Here is a 16,043-nt window from a genome sequence, read left to right as displayed (position 1 = left end):
TTGCCAGTGTGGACAACATAGGTGACCCAGCAAAGCAGCCTTCTTGGGAGGGCAGTTAGATGAACTATTTGTCCTAAAATGTGACCTGGACCTCAGGGCCTGCTATAAGTAGCCCTGTGCTACAAGAGCAAGCCCAGACTCTAGCTGACCTTAAGCACAACTACTCCTGAGAAAGGTAACTCTGATTTTAGCTATGTTGTTGCCCAGATAACCCAGAGCAAAGTTCTAGAACTTTAAGATCTCTAGTTACAGTAAAACATACCCTTCCTTTTGGGTATTTCATCAGAAAATTGTATTGAAGAATATTCACTAATTAATTACTGCACTTTTTTTCTTTCTTTGATGTTTTAGGGTGAAACTTGGGGCCTTGTACATTCTTAGGAAGGGCTCTACCATTGAGCTACATACCCAACCCAACTACTACTTGTTTTTAAATTGGCATTTTAAGCATTTTTTAAAAGTTTTAGCAGCTGTTTTATATTTCTGTATTAGTTAAATAGTTTACAGTGAGCATGATTTCAAACTCTTTAGCTGCCAGTTTATAGCATTTTATTTTGTAAATGAATCAATCATAGGTGTCTTTAAAAAACTTCTTACAGTAGGAAGAAATGAATACACAGTCATGACTTTATTTCTCACATTATTTTTGTTTATTGAGATAATTTCTTCCTATAAGGTAATGTTTATAAGCCTCTCCCTCAGATTTACCGTGAAGGCAAACAGGATGAAGGTGATTACAGAAAACTGGAAGAAATGCATCAAAGATGTCTTGCTGCCGAGCGTTCAAAAGATGATCTTCAGCTAAAACTAAAGAGTGCAGAAAATAGAATAAAACAACTTGAAATTAAGTAAGTTTTCTTTTATATTTCCTGTGTTAACATTTTAAGCATTCACATAGGTTTTGGTGAATTACTTATCTTTTTATAGACCTTATTAAAACAGTCAAATGTGGTTTTTTTATTTTTTTTTTATTTATTTTTTTTTTTTTTTGGTTTTTCGAGACAGGGTTTCTCTGTGTAGCTTTGTGCCTTTCCTGGATCTCACTCTGTAGATCAGGCTGGCCTCGAACTCACAAAAATCCACCTGCCTCTGCCTCCCTAGTGCTGGGATTAAAGGCATGCACCACCACCACCACACCCAGCCAAATATGTTTTTTAATAATTTCTCTTATTATTAGTTTTTAAGTTGGCATACAAAATAATGCATTTAGTGATATCATTTTCATACTCATGAATCATAATCTTGTAATTTGTTCCCCTCCCACACTGCCCTCTTCTATGTCCCCTGCCTACCCTATGGTTGGTTTTCTTGCCACACCCTAAATAGTCTTCCCCCTCTCCTAAGATATCCTCCTAGCACTCTCAGGATTCTGTTCCATCTCTCTTGCACGCGCACACACACATGCACATACACACCTCATTTATACACATAGTAATAAATATATTTCTTGGTCTAGCTTGCCTGGCTTGGTACAGTGATTTCCAGTTGCATCAACTTTCTTGAAAATATCATTTCATTTTCCTTCATTGCTGAATGAAACACCACTGTATTTATGAACATTTTCATTATCTATTAATCTGTTGGTGAACAACTAGGCTTGTTCCGTTTCCTTCCTGGCTATTGTGAGTAGAGATGCAAAGAATGTGTTAGTATCTCTGTGGTATGTTGATTTAGAATATGAGTATGTGTGTACATATATATGTATATATCTCCAAGTTGGATTATATTTGTTCTTTTTTTTTTTTTCCAATAGGAGACTTCCATACTGATTTCCATAATGGTTGCATAAGTTTAGATTCTTACCATCAGTGACTGAGGGCTCTTCCTTCCTTACAGCCTTGACAGCTTTTGTTTTATTTTCTTGGGGTGAGATAGAAATCACAAAGCGATTTTAATTTGCATTTCCCTGATTGCTAAAGATGTTGAATATTTGTCCATATATTTACTGACCATTTATATTTCTTTTGAGATCTACTTAGTTCATTAACCACCTTACTGATCAGATGATTAGTTTTATGTTATTTAGTGTTTTTAATTCATTTTCAGGTTCTTTTATGTATTCTAGATTCTAGATTTAATCCTCTTCTAGATAAATTGTTAGCACAGATGTTTTTGTGCAATATGAAGCCTGGATTTCACTTATAGTTTATTTTGCAGAAGCTTTTATAGGTCATGCAATCTCTTAGATCAATTCTTAGTATTATTTCTTAAGCTATTACTGTATTTTCCAGATAATTCTTGCTATGTTGATATCTTGAGGTATTTTTTGTATGTTCTCCCCTAACAATTTTAAACATTAAGGTTCTTAATTTACTTTTAATTGATTTTTGTACAAAGTGAAAGAAAAGTACTAGTTTCCTTCTACTACATGTGACTGTCCAATTCTCCCAGCACCACTTATCCAGGAGGTTTTTTTGTTTTCATTTGTTTTGGTTCTTTTCCTCTGAAGTATATTTCTGAAACCTTTATCAAGAATCAGGTGACCAGTTTATTTCTGGGTTCTCTGTTCTATTCTTTTCATCTACGTGTCTATGCTGTTTCTGTTTTTGTGACTATGTACTGTAACTTGGAATAAGATACTGTGATACTTCTAGCATTGCTCAGCGTCTTTTGTGCTTCTATGAATTTTAGGATTTTTTTTCCTAATTCTGTGAAGAATACCAGTAGAATTGTTTTTATGGGGATTGCATTGAATATGTAGGTGACTTTAAAGTAAGTCAGTCATTTTTACTATGTTAATTCTGTTGATCCATGAGCCTGAAAATTTTTTTTCCTATCTTCTAGTATCTTCAGTATCTTCAGAGTTTTACATTTTCCATTGTAGAGATCTTTGGCTTCCTTGCTTAGTTATATTACTAAGGTTTTTTTTTTTTTTTTTAAGGGATTATTTCCCTTATGTTTTTCTCAGTGTTTGTTATATATTGGTCTATTAAAAAGCTACTGGTTTCTTGCATTGATTTTTGTATCATGGTGCTGTGTTGAAAGTGTTCTAAGAGGTTTTGTGTTGAATTGTTATGTTCCCTTTTGTATGACATCATACATCTGCAAATAGAAATAACTTGGCTCCTTTTTCTACTTGTATCCTTTTTATTACTTTCTCTTGTGTTACTGCTATTAAGACTCCGTCACTACTTTGAAATAAAGTAGAGAGAGCTGGCACTGTCTCATTCCTGATTTTCAAGGAAGTGCATGAAGCCTTTTCCCATTTACTGTAATGTTGGCTATTTTTCATGGGTAGCTTTTCTTATGTTGAGGTATGATCCTTGAATTCCTGGTTTCTTATCAAGGGAGTTGAACTTTGTTAAAGGCTATTTTGCATCTATTAAGATGACTACATTATTTCCATTCTTGAATCTATAACTGTAATGTATTACATTTGTAGAATACATGTTGAATCATGCTTTTATGTTGAATGTTCTTTTTGATGTGTAGTTGGTGGTTGGTTGGTGGTGGTTGGGTGGTGATGGTGGTGGTGGTTGTGGTATTATGAACTTCTGTTAGGAGGTACACATGTGGTTGCTTCTGTTGCAGCATCTTTCGATACTAATGTCCTTTTATGACCAATGCCTGTGTATACTATTTTATTGGAAAGTTGATTATTGGAACTTTACTACTTAAAAAGAAAACATAGCTATGTGTGTTATAGGGATGAACAATTTTTATATAGAATTAAAACTATGTTATAGAAATGAATGATTTCATATAGAACTTAAAACTTACAAGAATGTGGGAAGAATTAGGAAAGCAAAATTCTAAACAGGACAGAGATGAATCAGTTCAGAGTCAATCATAAGCATTGGGGAAGTTAGAGTTGGAATAGAACCATAAACTATGGTTCATGGTAGTAAAACTGCCATCAGGTAAAAACTGTTTATGCATATTAAAATTTTCTCTCCTTATAAGTTACTTTTAACCAATAATTGAGTTGTTTAGCTTTTTATTTTAAGACTAGGTCTCATGCTATAGCATATGTACCTTGGAACTTACTATGTAGCCCAGGTTGGCTTCAAACACAAGGCAGTCCTCCTGCCTTAGGTTTCCATGGGCTGGGATAGCAAGCATGAACCACCATGCCCACCAATATTTCTATTAAGCCATCACAATATTAGTAGCATTTTTATATTTCCTGCAAATAGAAACCAGAGTATGTTCAGAGTGATTGGTTATCTGTAATTGAAAGATGTAAATTTCAGAAAATAGGAATGAAAATTAGCTATTGATTGAAACAAATGTTTAAAGAATACCTGATCTTATATCCATGGCTGAGAAAATTCAAGAAAACAACTTATTAACCTGTGCTAAAATAAGCTTATTTAATTTGAATTTATAAAGCCCTGTTCTAAGGTGTATAACAGGAAATTGCAGATTGATTTCACTTTAATTTGTGAGGTGGTCAGCTGTTGTGTTTTCCTATGCTACTAACATTAAGTAAAAGTTTGACTAGCAGCTGTTTCATCTGTCTACTGTTGGGTCCACATTGTTCTCTTGGTGTAGCAATTCTTAACACCAGGAAAAAATTGAAAGATATTTCACGTTGATTTTCTAAAAGAGTAATAGCAAGTCAACTTGTCTATCCTTACCTAAAATTGTTAAATTAGATGCATTTACCTGGTATTACATACATTTTGAAACCACATTACTCTAAATAAAAAGAGGGCTGTAGATATAGCCATGGGTTCAATCTCCAAGATCATGCTGAAGTGAAAAGAAATGACTCAGAATAATGAAAACAAATTTAAATTGTAAAATGTGCATGTCTTGATCTTTTGTGTTTTGTTTCATTTGTTTAAAAAAAAAACAAAAAACAAAAAACAGTTCCTCAGAAGAGATATCACGTTCCCATGAAATGATCCAAAAACTTCAAACTGTACTAGAGTCTGAGAGGGAGAACTGTGGCTTTGTCAGTGAGCAAAGGCTAAAGCTTCAGCAAGAAAATGAGCAACTACAGAAGGAAACTGAGGATTTAAGAAAAATTGCTCTGGAGGCCCAAAAAAAAGCAAAATTAAAGGTATATTTAATGTATTCTTGGGAAATTCAAAGTATAGAGAATATGCATTAGAGTCCTAATAAAACATTCTTCAGGTCCTGTGTGTGTGCGTGTGCGTGTGCGTGTGGCACGCATGTACCTCTCATGAAATAATATGAAATCGTAATTCAGAGTACTAACTAGTAGAACTTGCAAAGTGTTCTGGAACCTGATTGTCTTCTCTATATATACACAATTTTTAAAAACACATTTTCCAACCATGCAGCAAACAGTTCTTCCTGCCAAAGCAAGTTAAACAGCACTAACAGAACTGTAGCTTACACAGCTTTATAGTCTGCCATACTCTATCCTCCAGCTTCTCAGACACTGAATTTCTTCAAGATCAGTAAGAGGATGTTCCATCAGTTTTCTCTGAGAGCCCCTCCTAGCAAGTGTAAAAACAGCAGCAAGAAGAATGCACAGGGCAAAAGGCTCATATGAGAAAAATTCTTACCTTTTCTTTTCTCTCCCTTTTCTCTTTTTACTCTGTGATAATCCATTTAAGGCACTTTCAAGAAACAGGTATTCCATCAGCATCTCTTTTCCCTCCATTCCATGCCATTTTTGTGAATGGCACTAGGTTTTTATAGTAAAGATCCTTATCTTCCAGGCTCGCAGTGAGGATGTAAAGTAGCACTACTGTTGTTTCACTTTGCTTATTGCTGCTGCAAGGAAGAAAGAAAGTCATGTACTGACCTAGTTCTCGTCAACTGCAGTTATTGACTGTCTTCTTTTGCAGGTATCCAGGGCTGTAGGCATTTATAAGAATATGAAATCTTAAATGAAAAATAGTCATGTGTCTTACAAAGATATTTTTACTCAGTAAAATATGAAAAAGAACCATATCAATATAAAGCTACGGTAATTAAGACAGTATTGTCAACTTCAGAATAATCATATTGCTCAGTAGTACAAAATAAAGTCCAGATATAAATTTCATTTTAATGAAGACCTAATTTTGTAGCAGAAGCACATTGTGGTTCAAGAGGAAAGGAATTATCTTTATAATTATAATACTAGTCCAATTAGATCCATATTTAAAAGATAAAATGACATTTCATCACACCATATATGCAAAGTAATTTGTGCTATCTTACAGACTTAAAAATAAAATATATGGGCACACAGCTTTATTCGCAGTATGTGAGAGGCAGAAGCAGTTGGATCTCTGAGTTCGAGGCTAGCCTGGTCTACAGAGTGAATTCCAGGACAGCCAGGTCTGCACAGAGAAACCACACACACACACACACACACACACACACACACAAAATTACAGTCCACGGTAGTTGTATTTTTCACTAAAGTATACATAGATTTCATTTGTAGTAGAGACAAATTGTAAGCTTAACTGCTTACTTGGATGCCTCGCCCAAAGGTTTCTAAATCTCGAGCACAGTGGATTACTCCTTTTGTGTGTGACATTGGCTGACATAGCTCCTAGAATCCTGAGAGGAAAGTGACGGTTCCTTTTACTCCTCAGGTCAGCACAATGGAGCATCAGTTCTCAATAAAGGAGCACGGCTTTGAAGTGCAGTTGAGAGAGATGGAGGACAGTAATCGGAATTCTGTTGTTGAACTGAGGCATCTATTGGCAGCTCAGCAAAAGGCAGCCAACAGGTGGAAAGAAGAAACAAAGAAACTTACCGAAAGTGCAGAAATGAGGATCAGCAGTCTCAAGTAGGTTCACTGTCAGTAGTTGCTTGATACTTGTTTTGCAAACCAGCAATACAACGTAAGTTTACTATTAATAATTGTTTAACAATTGATGTTTTACAGAAGAAATAATTTAAACCTGTAGTTTACTGTTCTGCTCTCTCAGTAAAGTACTAGCAAGCATAGGGACCCAAATTTGATCCCCAAAGCCCACATTAAAAGAAAAAAAGTTAGTTATGGTGGCATGTGCTTGTAATACCATGGAGAGACAGATAGATACTTGGGCTCACTGGCCATCCATCCTTGCCTATTTACTTAGTTCCTATTCAGTGAGAGACTGTCTCAAAAAAAAAAAAAAATAGTAGATGACACCCATGGATTCCCTCTGTCTGCACACACAGACAGACACACATGCATGCACATATTACACAGCGAGGAGTGTAAGTCTGGATGTTGTACTTTTACTCAGAAAGTATTTACTGAAGTACTATAAAATATTAAGCATGGGGCCAGTGAGAAAGTTCAGTGGCTAAAGTGCTCGCTGCACAATCATAAAGACCCAAATTCAGATCCCCAGCACCCAAGTCAAAAGCTAAGCATGGTGGTGTGCACCAACGCTCAAAAGAAGAGGGCATCATAGGGCTTGACCCTCCAGCCAGCCTAGCCAAATCAGTAAGCTCCAGATTCACTGAGAGATACAGAGTAATTGAGCAAGACATCAGCTGTTGACCTCTGACCTTTGCATGAACACATACACAAAAGCATATGTGGTTACCCCCCCCAACACACACACCAAAAAGAGAAAGGAAAAAATTGGCATTCTAAATCAAATAAAATACCTTGTTGTTATTAATTTAGTGAATATTCTACATAATACAGTGGCTTGGGGAGGACACAGAAGTATAGACTCTTAACATATATATATTTAGCACATGTAACATTTAGAATTCATTTGGCCTATGAATCCTGAAATGTTTCCTCTCTAGCCCTTTAAGAAAATTTTCATGGGCGAGTGTCATGGGTCAGTGTGTAAAGGTGCTGTGCACAAGCCCAGCAACCTGAGTCCAGTCCCCCGGAATCCACGTAAGGTGGAAGAGAAAACTGACACCAGATGTAAGCAAGTTGCAGTGAATCCACTGAACTAAACCACTAGGAACACATTTCCTCATGGGATTCCTGAGGAATGCAGAGTTTGAGTTTCTGTTTACCCAATAAAGAAGGCTTCTGGTGCCGGGCGGTGGTGGCACACGCCTTTAATCCCAGCACTCGAGAGGCAGAGCCAGGCAGATCTCTGTGAGTTGGAGGCCAGCCTGGGCTACCAAGTGAGCTCCAGGAAAGGCGCAAAGCTACGCAGAGAAACCCTGTCTCGAAAATCCAAAAAAAAAAAAGAAGGCTTCTGGTTACCTGGTAAGAATTTGGCTTTGATTAGGTCCTGGGCCATCATCTTAGGACTTTGTCAGTAGCACTGCCATTCTGGAGAGCCTGCTGTTTGACCTAACACCATAAAGTTTTCCTCTGACCCAACACACTGTGGCCACACCAAGGGCACACACAGTAAATAAATAATTTTATTTATAATTATTTATAATAATCAGAAAGGTTTCTGATGTTTCCTCAGAAAGATCTTAAGATTGTTCCAGTGACCTGGAATACTCAAGAGTTTCAAGATGAAACTGTTGAGTTTCTTCTGTCCACTTAAAAGTTCAGTAGATGCTATGAAATGGACTGCAGAAAACTTAACATTGTTCTAAAAAGAATAAAGTGTGTTTTAAAAACAGACCATAATGGGTAGAGTGAGTGCAAAGGTAAAGAGACCCATACTGTAATAGCCCAAAAAGAGGAGGGTATAGGATGAGGTGGGATTTTGTTTGGTTTGTTGGTTGATTGGTTTGATTTGGTTTGGGGGCTCTGGGTTGTTTAGTTTTGGTGTGAGGGTGGTATATAAATGTTTATGTTGGGTTGGTGCACAAATGCCCATGTGTGCCTCTGGAAGCCAAAACCTGGCATTGGTGTCTTTCTCATTCACTCTCCACCTTACTTTGGAGACAAGGTCTCATCATTGAACCTTAGAGCTGTTTCGGCTAATCTAGTTATCCAGGGAACTCCAGTAATCCTCCTGTCTGCCCCACTGTTCTGGGTCTACAGATGCACAGTCACAACAGGCTCTTTAATATGGTACAGGGTTTCAAATTCAGATCCTTATGATTGTACGGTAAGCACCTACCCACTAAGCCATCTTCCCAACCCCAGGACTAAGCTTTAAAGTGTTGAAAATAACTGAAGTTTCTTTAGGCCATGTTGACTATGTGCTTCCCAGTAAACATTTAAGTCAGGCTCTTACCTGTTCTTAAAGATGTAGCATTAGAGGAAGGACTGCAACAGAAGCTGTAAATTACGGTGAGAAGCATTGACATACACATTATCTTTAAAGTCTTAAAATGAGAATATTATGAGTGTGCTATGCCAGAAATATAAACACATTTGTGTCTTTCCACAATGTCAGAATATTCACAGTAAGTTCACAAGCAATGTTAGTTTCATTGGCTTCAGTTTGTCAAATAATTCCCATTTCCTTTTGTAGCTGACCATTGACAATCCCAGGTTACTTTATTCCAGTCATCACTACTAATATTAACTCTCAGATCACACATTAGACTTCTCACACTCTGTGTGTGTGTGTGTGTGTGTGTGTGTGTGTGTGTGTGTGTGTGTGTGTGTGTGTGTGTGTAGACAGAGATTACAGGTGACTATAAAAGGAATAAAGAAGCCACAGAGCTCAAAGCCCTTGCTGGAGTCAGAGAGCTGGTACACATACAAAGAGGTCCACAGCAGGTATTAATAAGATAGTAACTAGACCATTTGAAGAGCTGTGGGAGACAGAGAGCCCCAGGATTGCAGGGTCAAGCAGAGCTGCATAGACAGAGAACCTTCACGGTGAGATACAGGACTGATCTGGATAGATGGGTGAACAGATGAATAGATAGGACAGAAATTCAAATGGACTGCATTGAGCAGTAGGACCAGGCCCCAGCCCCAGAGACAGTCAGGAGTTCTCTGCCTGTGAATCCTACCAGACACACACACACACACACACACACACACACACACACACACACACACACACAAACACACAGTGCTGAAATGTCAGGCCTTGAAGCCATGATCATCTCCATGGTTAGTGTCCCTTTCTTGAAGTACAGGTGAGAATATTGCACTAGCTGTTGGTCTGGTGTATGTTGATAAGTTGTCAGTCCTGTTTTTTTGACATGATTTTAGAGGGTATATGTTACCAGTTTACTTTGATAAGTTTATAGGAGGTACCTTTTTACTTGCATGATTATTTGGCATGCCTCATAGTATATCAGGGGCATGGATTCAGGTGTGTCTCACCTTTTCCCTGAGAGGAAAACCTCTGGAACCCCAGGTCAATTGTAGGATGCCTCCACTATACTCCTTTCTCTGAGTGACAACAAAACCACATCCAAGTGTGAAATGTGGTAAACAAACGTACCCTATGGCACAGGAAGTGCTGGCTCCAATGTTCTACTTGGTTTTCTGGTTGTTAGTTTTGTTTCATTCAGGCATTATCTTAGGGCTTGGATATGCTATTTTTATCTTTTTTTTTTTTTTTTCATTTTAATAATGTTGAGGTCAACATCCCAACATGGAGGGGGACAGTCTCATGAGGCCTCCCCTTCCTAAGTGAAGAGTTATTGACAGTTGATGGCTACTTGGGGAGGAAGAGACCATACTCCAGTGGATGTTCCCACTCCTGTACATATATTGGTGGCACAAATTGGACTCTGAGAATTTTTCAGAACAAGACAGAAGACATTAAGTTGGGGGATGGGGTGGATTTGCTCAAATACATTGTATATAGGTATAAAATTTCACAAAGAATCAGTAAAAATAATTTTTTTAAAATATTCCATTTCATTTAGTACAGTGGTCCATGTGTCTTGCTACAAACTGGAGGTTACTTGATCATGTGGCCAGCCAGTGGCAGCATCTTGAAAGTTAAAATAGACTATACCTGCAGAATATTATCAGAACTATGGGGAATTAATATCAGGATCATTTAAACTAATGTTGCATGTATTATGCCACATTGTTTTGAATTAAAGAACATTTACAGTTGATCTTTGACTAAAAAATATTAATATGCTCTTATATTTTAAATCTTTACTTTGTATGACATATGGTAAAGCTAGATGCAGATCTGGGAAGGAAAAATGGAGTTTTTCAGTTGGTTATACTCAGTTTCTTGAGTGAGCGCAGCACCCCACACAGGTCCCCAGAGACTGAATATCCTCTCACCATCCTCAGTTCCTCTTTGTGCTTTCTGCTTGGGGTTCTGCATGTGAGCTCTCTGCTTTCTGCTTCAGTCACTGCCTGCCTGCTGCCACACTTTACCGCCATAATGGTGAAGGACTCTATTCCTTCTGGACCCTAAGCATCAAATAAACTCTCCCTTTTGTAAGTTGCCTTGCTCTTGGTGTTTTATCAAAGCAGTAGAAAAGTAACTAGTACAATAACCTCAGTTGCTGTTTCATTGAGAAAAGAGACACTATCAAAAGAGGATTCAGTTTGTGTTATTGCATTTATATTCTTTGCATCTGTTCTCATCTTCCCTGCGGTCACAGTGGGTGTCCAGGCCCCAGTGTAAGCCAGCCTCTCCAGTCATCCCGAGATTTCATTTTTGTTTCATTACGATGCCTCTTTCTTGGAGTCCCAATTAAATACAAAGAATCCTTTTTTTTTTTTTTTTTTTTTTTTTTTTTTTTTTTTTGGTTTTTCGAGACAGGGTTTCTCTGTGTAGCTTTGCGCCTTTCCTGGAGCTCACTTGGTAGCCCAGGCTGGCCTCGAACTCACAGAGATCCGCCTGGCTCTGCCTCCCGAGTGCTGGAATTAAAGGCGTGCGCCACCAATGCCCAGCAAAGCATCCTTTTTAAGTCATTGTTCCTTAAAAATAGCATAGCATCATATAGTAGTTAAGTACACTGAGAGAGAAATAAATAGAAATACTCCATGCAATAAACAATTTAAAACAAACTAACCAACCTTCCAAGGAGCAGTCCTACTTAAATACAATCTTGGCCTAAAATTTTTTTGGATATTTCACCATTGCTGCTCAGATACTCCCAGATGTTCATATGTGTAACAAGCCTACCACCTGCCTAGACAATTGACTCTAACTATATACTTGAATCCAGTAACTCCGACTGGGATCTTGCTTTGTTTTTGTTTTTCTATTTCAAAGCTTTCCTTTCTGTCCATCTTTAAAGCCAAATCTTGTTTAAATGACCTGCTAAACTCAAGATGTAGTGGCTTAAATGAGAATACCCCCTTAGATTCATGTTTGAGTACTTAGTCCCCAGTTGGTGGAACTGTTTAGGAAGAATTGGGAGGTGTGCCCTTGTTGGAAGAAGTGTGTCACTGGGGGGCTTAGGTTTCAGAAGCCATTTCCTGTGTGCTGTATGCCTCTTGCTTGAGGTCCAAGATGTGAGCTCTCAATTGTTCCTGCCACCATGCCTTTGCTCTGCCATCATGGACTGTAAGTCAAGCTAAATGCTTTCTTAGCTAAGTTTCCTAAGTTGTGGTGTTTTATCACAGTAATAGTAAGTAATGAATACACTAAGTAAGCTAAAACTGTCCAAGTTTTAGTGATTTGGTGATTTCTTTTACCTCTTAGAGAAAGGGAGAAAAGGAAATAGAATATTTCTTTCAAATTAAACCATCACTTCACATCAAACATTGGTAAGATTGGTTGTTTTTTATTTGTTTGTTTTACACATTTAAACTAGGGAGGCATTTGTTGATGCATTCTGTCAGGAACATCCAAAATTCAAGGTCACTCTTGGCTCCATAGCAATTTCATTGTAGAAGCCTGGGCAGTCTGACCCTGTCCAAAGGAAAAAAAAAAGGAATAAAGAACTGGTACATTAACCCAAGTTACCCCTGCTATGAAAAGCACTCCTTTATTTTTTCTTTTGAGAATGATTCCTATGATTCATATATGAACACTGCATCTATACCACTCTTGTCTCTCCCTTCCCCAAACTCCTATTGTGTCATCCCACTCCTGCTCATTCACAAATTCATGACCTTTATTATTGTATTATACACACACACATCTACAACGTACTAAGTCCCATTTAGCATTGATTGTATGTACATGTGTTCAAGGCTAACCACTAAAGACTGGACCGCCTCAGAGCTGGTCCCTAGAGAAAACTGATTCTCCCTCTCTCAGCAACCATTGATCATCTATAGCTTTTCATCTGAGGGTTGAACCTTGTGAAAAATCCCCCACCCGTGTTGACCTTACAACTGGTGTGGTCATTATGTAGGTCTTCCTTAGGCAGCCATGTTGTTTAGATTTCATGAGTGCAACATCCCTGTCATGTATAGAAGACACTGTCTTGCAGCTTAGATCCTGATCTTCTGGCTTTTTCAGTCCACCTCTCCACAGTGTTTCTTGAGCTCTAGGCATAGGGATTGTGTTGTAGATAGACCAGTTGACATTTTGGTTGTGATCCTAGGCTTTAACTGAGGAACTATCTTTCCAGCCCTTGATCTCACCAGGTGAGAACTGGGCACCCCACAGTCACTTATTCTCTGCATTTTGACCCGTTTTGGATTTCTGCAGTAGCCTCTGTCTTCTTCACACAGAAGCTTTGATGCAGGATGAGAATGCCACTTAATCTAGGGGTATAAGGGTAAGTATTGAAATACAATTAAAAGCTATATTGATTTAGAAAAAATGGCAGTATTAGGTTCTCTTCTAGTATTCTTTGACCTCTCTAGCCTTGAGTAGTTTGCTAGATTTACAATACCAGGCTTGAATTTTCTCCTATTGAATGGCCTTAAATCCAATTAGACAACTGTTGATTACCCTCACTATTGCACCATTGGGAGTATCTTGCCAGGTCTGTCATTGTTATGGTCATGGGCTTTATAGCTAGGTAGGATTACTGATTACTTTCTTACCTTGGCAGCTTAATATAGCACCTTTGGATACTGAGAAAGCTAGCTCTAAGGAAGAAGACTTCCAGGTCAGTACCAGCTTAATTGCGCCAAGTCCTGTGTCAAAGTCCTGTGTCGAGAGTGTATGATGTCTTCAGCAAAAAGTTCTTGCCTTTAAGTTTGGGGGTACAACTAGTTTAGTGACAATAGCCTGTATTGTTTGGGGGATCCAAGGGACCAATAACTTGAAGGGAGATGTTCCTTGCTTGGCACTAGGGATATTTGTTAGTCTGTGGCTCGTACAGGGAGCATTATCACAATGTGTGGTACAACTCCATTTCGTGCATGCGCGCACATGCACACACACACACACACACACACACACACACACACACACACAAACTAGTATCCTCCTTCATCCTTAGATGCCTGGCATCCCTTGGTGACGGACTTTGCTTGTAAGATGTAGTAAGCCTCCCCAAGTTGATTTTGGTCAGTGTGGATCAACAGCGAAAGTAACTAGAGCTCTCTCCCTAGATGTAGTTATATTTTCAGAGTAAGTCAGCTCTTCAATCTTGTAGACAATTTATTAATAATGACAGTAATGTTTTTTAAAATAAAACATAGAAGCTGTGGAGGTGGCTCAGCAGTTAAGAGCATTTGTTGTTCTTGCAGAAGACCAAGGTTCGATTCCCAGCACCCACATGGTTGCTCAAAATCATCCATAACTCCAGTTCCAGGGCATCCAACACTATCTTGTGACTTCTACAAGCACCAGGCATTTACATGACACAAAGACATATATTCAGGCAAAACATTCTTACACATAAACAATAAAATAAATAAATCTTCAAAGAAAGTCAAGGACAGAGAAACATTAAAGAAGCTAGGTATGGAGGCTCACATCTGTAATCTCAGCACTCAGGAAACTGAAATAAAAGGGTCACCATTAGTTCAAGGCCAGCCTAGGACACAAAAATGAGACCTTGTCTCAAGGAGAAAAAAAAATGTGTGTGTATGTGTGTGTGTGTGTGTGTGTGTGTGTGTGTGTGTGTGTGTTTTGTGTGTTGAACAGAATGCAGTAACTGGATACAATTGGTAATTTTGTTCATGGTAATGGAAGCATTTCCAAGTCAGTGGTGAAAGATGATTCTACAGAAATAATAAATAATTTATTCTTTATATAGAAAATAAATTCCAAATGGATTAAAGAACTAAATATCTGGCCAGAAGATGCCAGAGAGAGATGATGAATTCCCCCGGAACTAGAGTTACAGGAAGTTGTGAACCATCCAACATGGATGCTTGGAACAGAATTTGAGACCTCTGTGGGAGCAGTGCACACTCTTATTAAAATGTGCTTGGGGGTGCCAGCAGTGGTGTGGGTGTGTGAGCCAGCCCCACCCGACACTGACCGCCTCACGGCTCTTCTCAGCTGATGGCTTCTGGCACCGATCCAGCCAGAGAAAGACTCATCCTCCTGTGGGAGGCTGGCCACTAGGAATCTGATCATGTTCCACTGAATATATGGACAACAGAAATGGACTTGTTTTGGGTGGGGAGGGGCACAGGGGGCTGGACACAGAACAACTAGGAGATGTGATCAGGGTACATGATATAAGATTCCCAAATAATCAATAAAAAATAATTTTAAAAAAAAAAATTTAAAAAAAAGAACTAAATATCAAAAAAGACTGTATTAAAAGATGTATTGCTTTTATTTCCTTAGAATAAAGAATTCTTTGTAATCAAAACAAAACTGAAAGCCCAAAAAAGGAAAAGAGTAACTAACTTAGCCAAAAAAGTAGAACTGAAAACCATTATGAAGAATGATACTAAATAAAGACAAAAGACAAATAGCATACTGGGAAAGGAAGCACAGGTTAATTTTCAGGAAGGTGGGTAGCCTAAGAGAAGAATGGACATATGCATGAACCTCCAGCTCTCAGAAGAAATGCAGACACCTTTAAACATATCCAGGCAAGTTCAGCCTCACTCTGCCTTGAAAAGATACAAACCTAAACAATAGTTTTATACAGAAAGCTAGTCAAAATGTCAGTTTTTAGAGCTGACATCCAGTGTCTGCAAGTATTTAGAGAAGAAAGAAAAGGCAGGCAGTGTTGGAGATGTGAACTGGCAAATCCTTCTGTATGATAATGTTGCAGAACTTGTGCTAACATGCAGTCACTTTCTGTCTGTGCAGTCAATCAGGCCCAGTCTTTGACCACAGCTCTTAAAAAAACAAACCTACTTCAGTCTCATCTCCCATCATTCTTCTCACATCTGTTCTGGCTTCTATACAGCTGTCAGAGTAGCTTTTCTAAGAAGTAAATATGCTCCTGGCCCTGGCTACTTGACAGCTTTATTGCTGTTGTTTTCATGATTTTTTTCCCTCTGC

The 16,043-nt window shown here is 38.2% G+C and overlaps 1 protein-coding gene across 5 annotated transcripts in view; it reads left to right on the top strand.

The window, feature by feature from the left end:
- Positions 1–16,043, top strand: part of Sclt1 (sodium channel and clathrin linker 1) — a 111,343-nt gene that overhangs the window by 76,797 nt on the left and 18,503 nt on the right. For 3 of the 5 annotated variants that reach the window (XM_028895053.2, XM_028895054.2, XM_028895055.2), the window contains 3 exons: positions 703–848; positions 4,816–5,008; positions 6,507–6,703. In XM_028895053.2, coding sequence (XP_028750886.1) covers positions 703–848; positions 4,816–5,008; positions 6,507–6,703 — 536 coding nt within the window. Of the gene's footprint in view, positions 1–702; positions 849–4,815; positions 5,009–6,506; positions 6,704–13,677; positions 13,735–14,832; positions 15,218–16,043 lie in introns of those variants that run through there. The other 2 variants (XM_037206571.1, XM_037206570.1) reach the window with 2 other exon arrangements.

Source organism: Peromyscus leucopus, chromosome 6 (assembly GCF_004664715.2).
Source record: "Peromyscus leucopus breed LL Stock chromosome 6, UCI_PerLeu_2.1, whole genome shotgun sequence".
Lineage (NCBI taxonomy): Eukaryota > Metazoa > Chordata > Mammalia > Rodentia > Cricetidae > Peromyscus > Peromyscus leucopus.
Note: the sequence above shows the minus strand (reverse complement) of the source record. Positions and strands in the feature narration are given on the sequence as shown.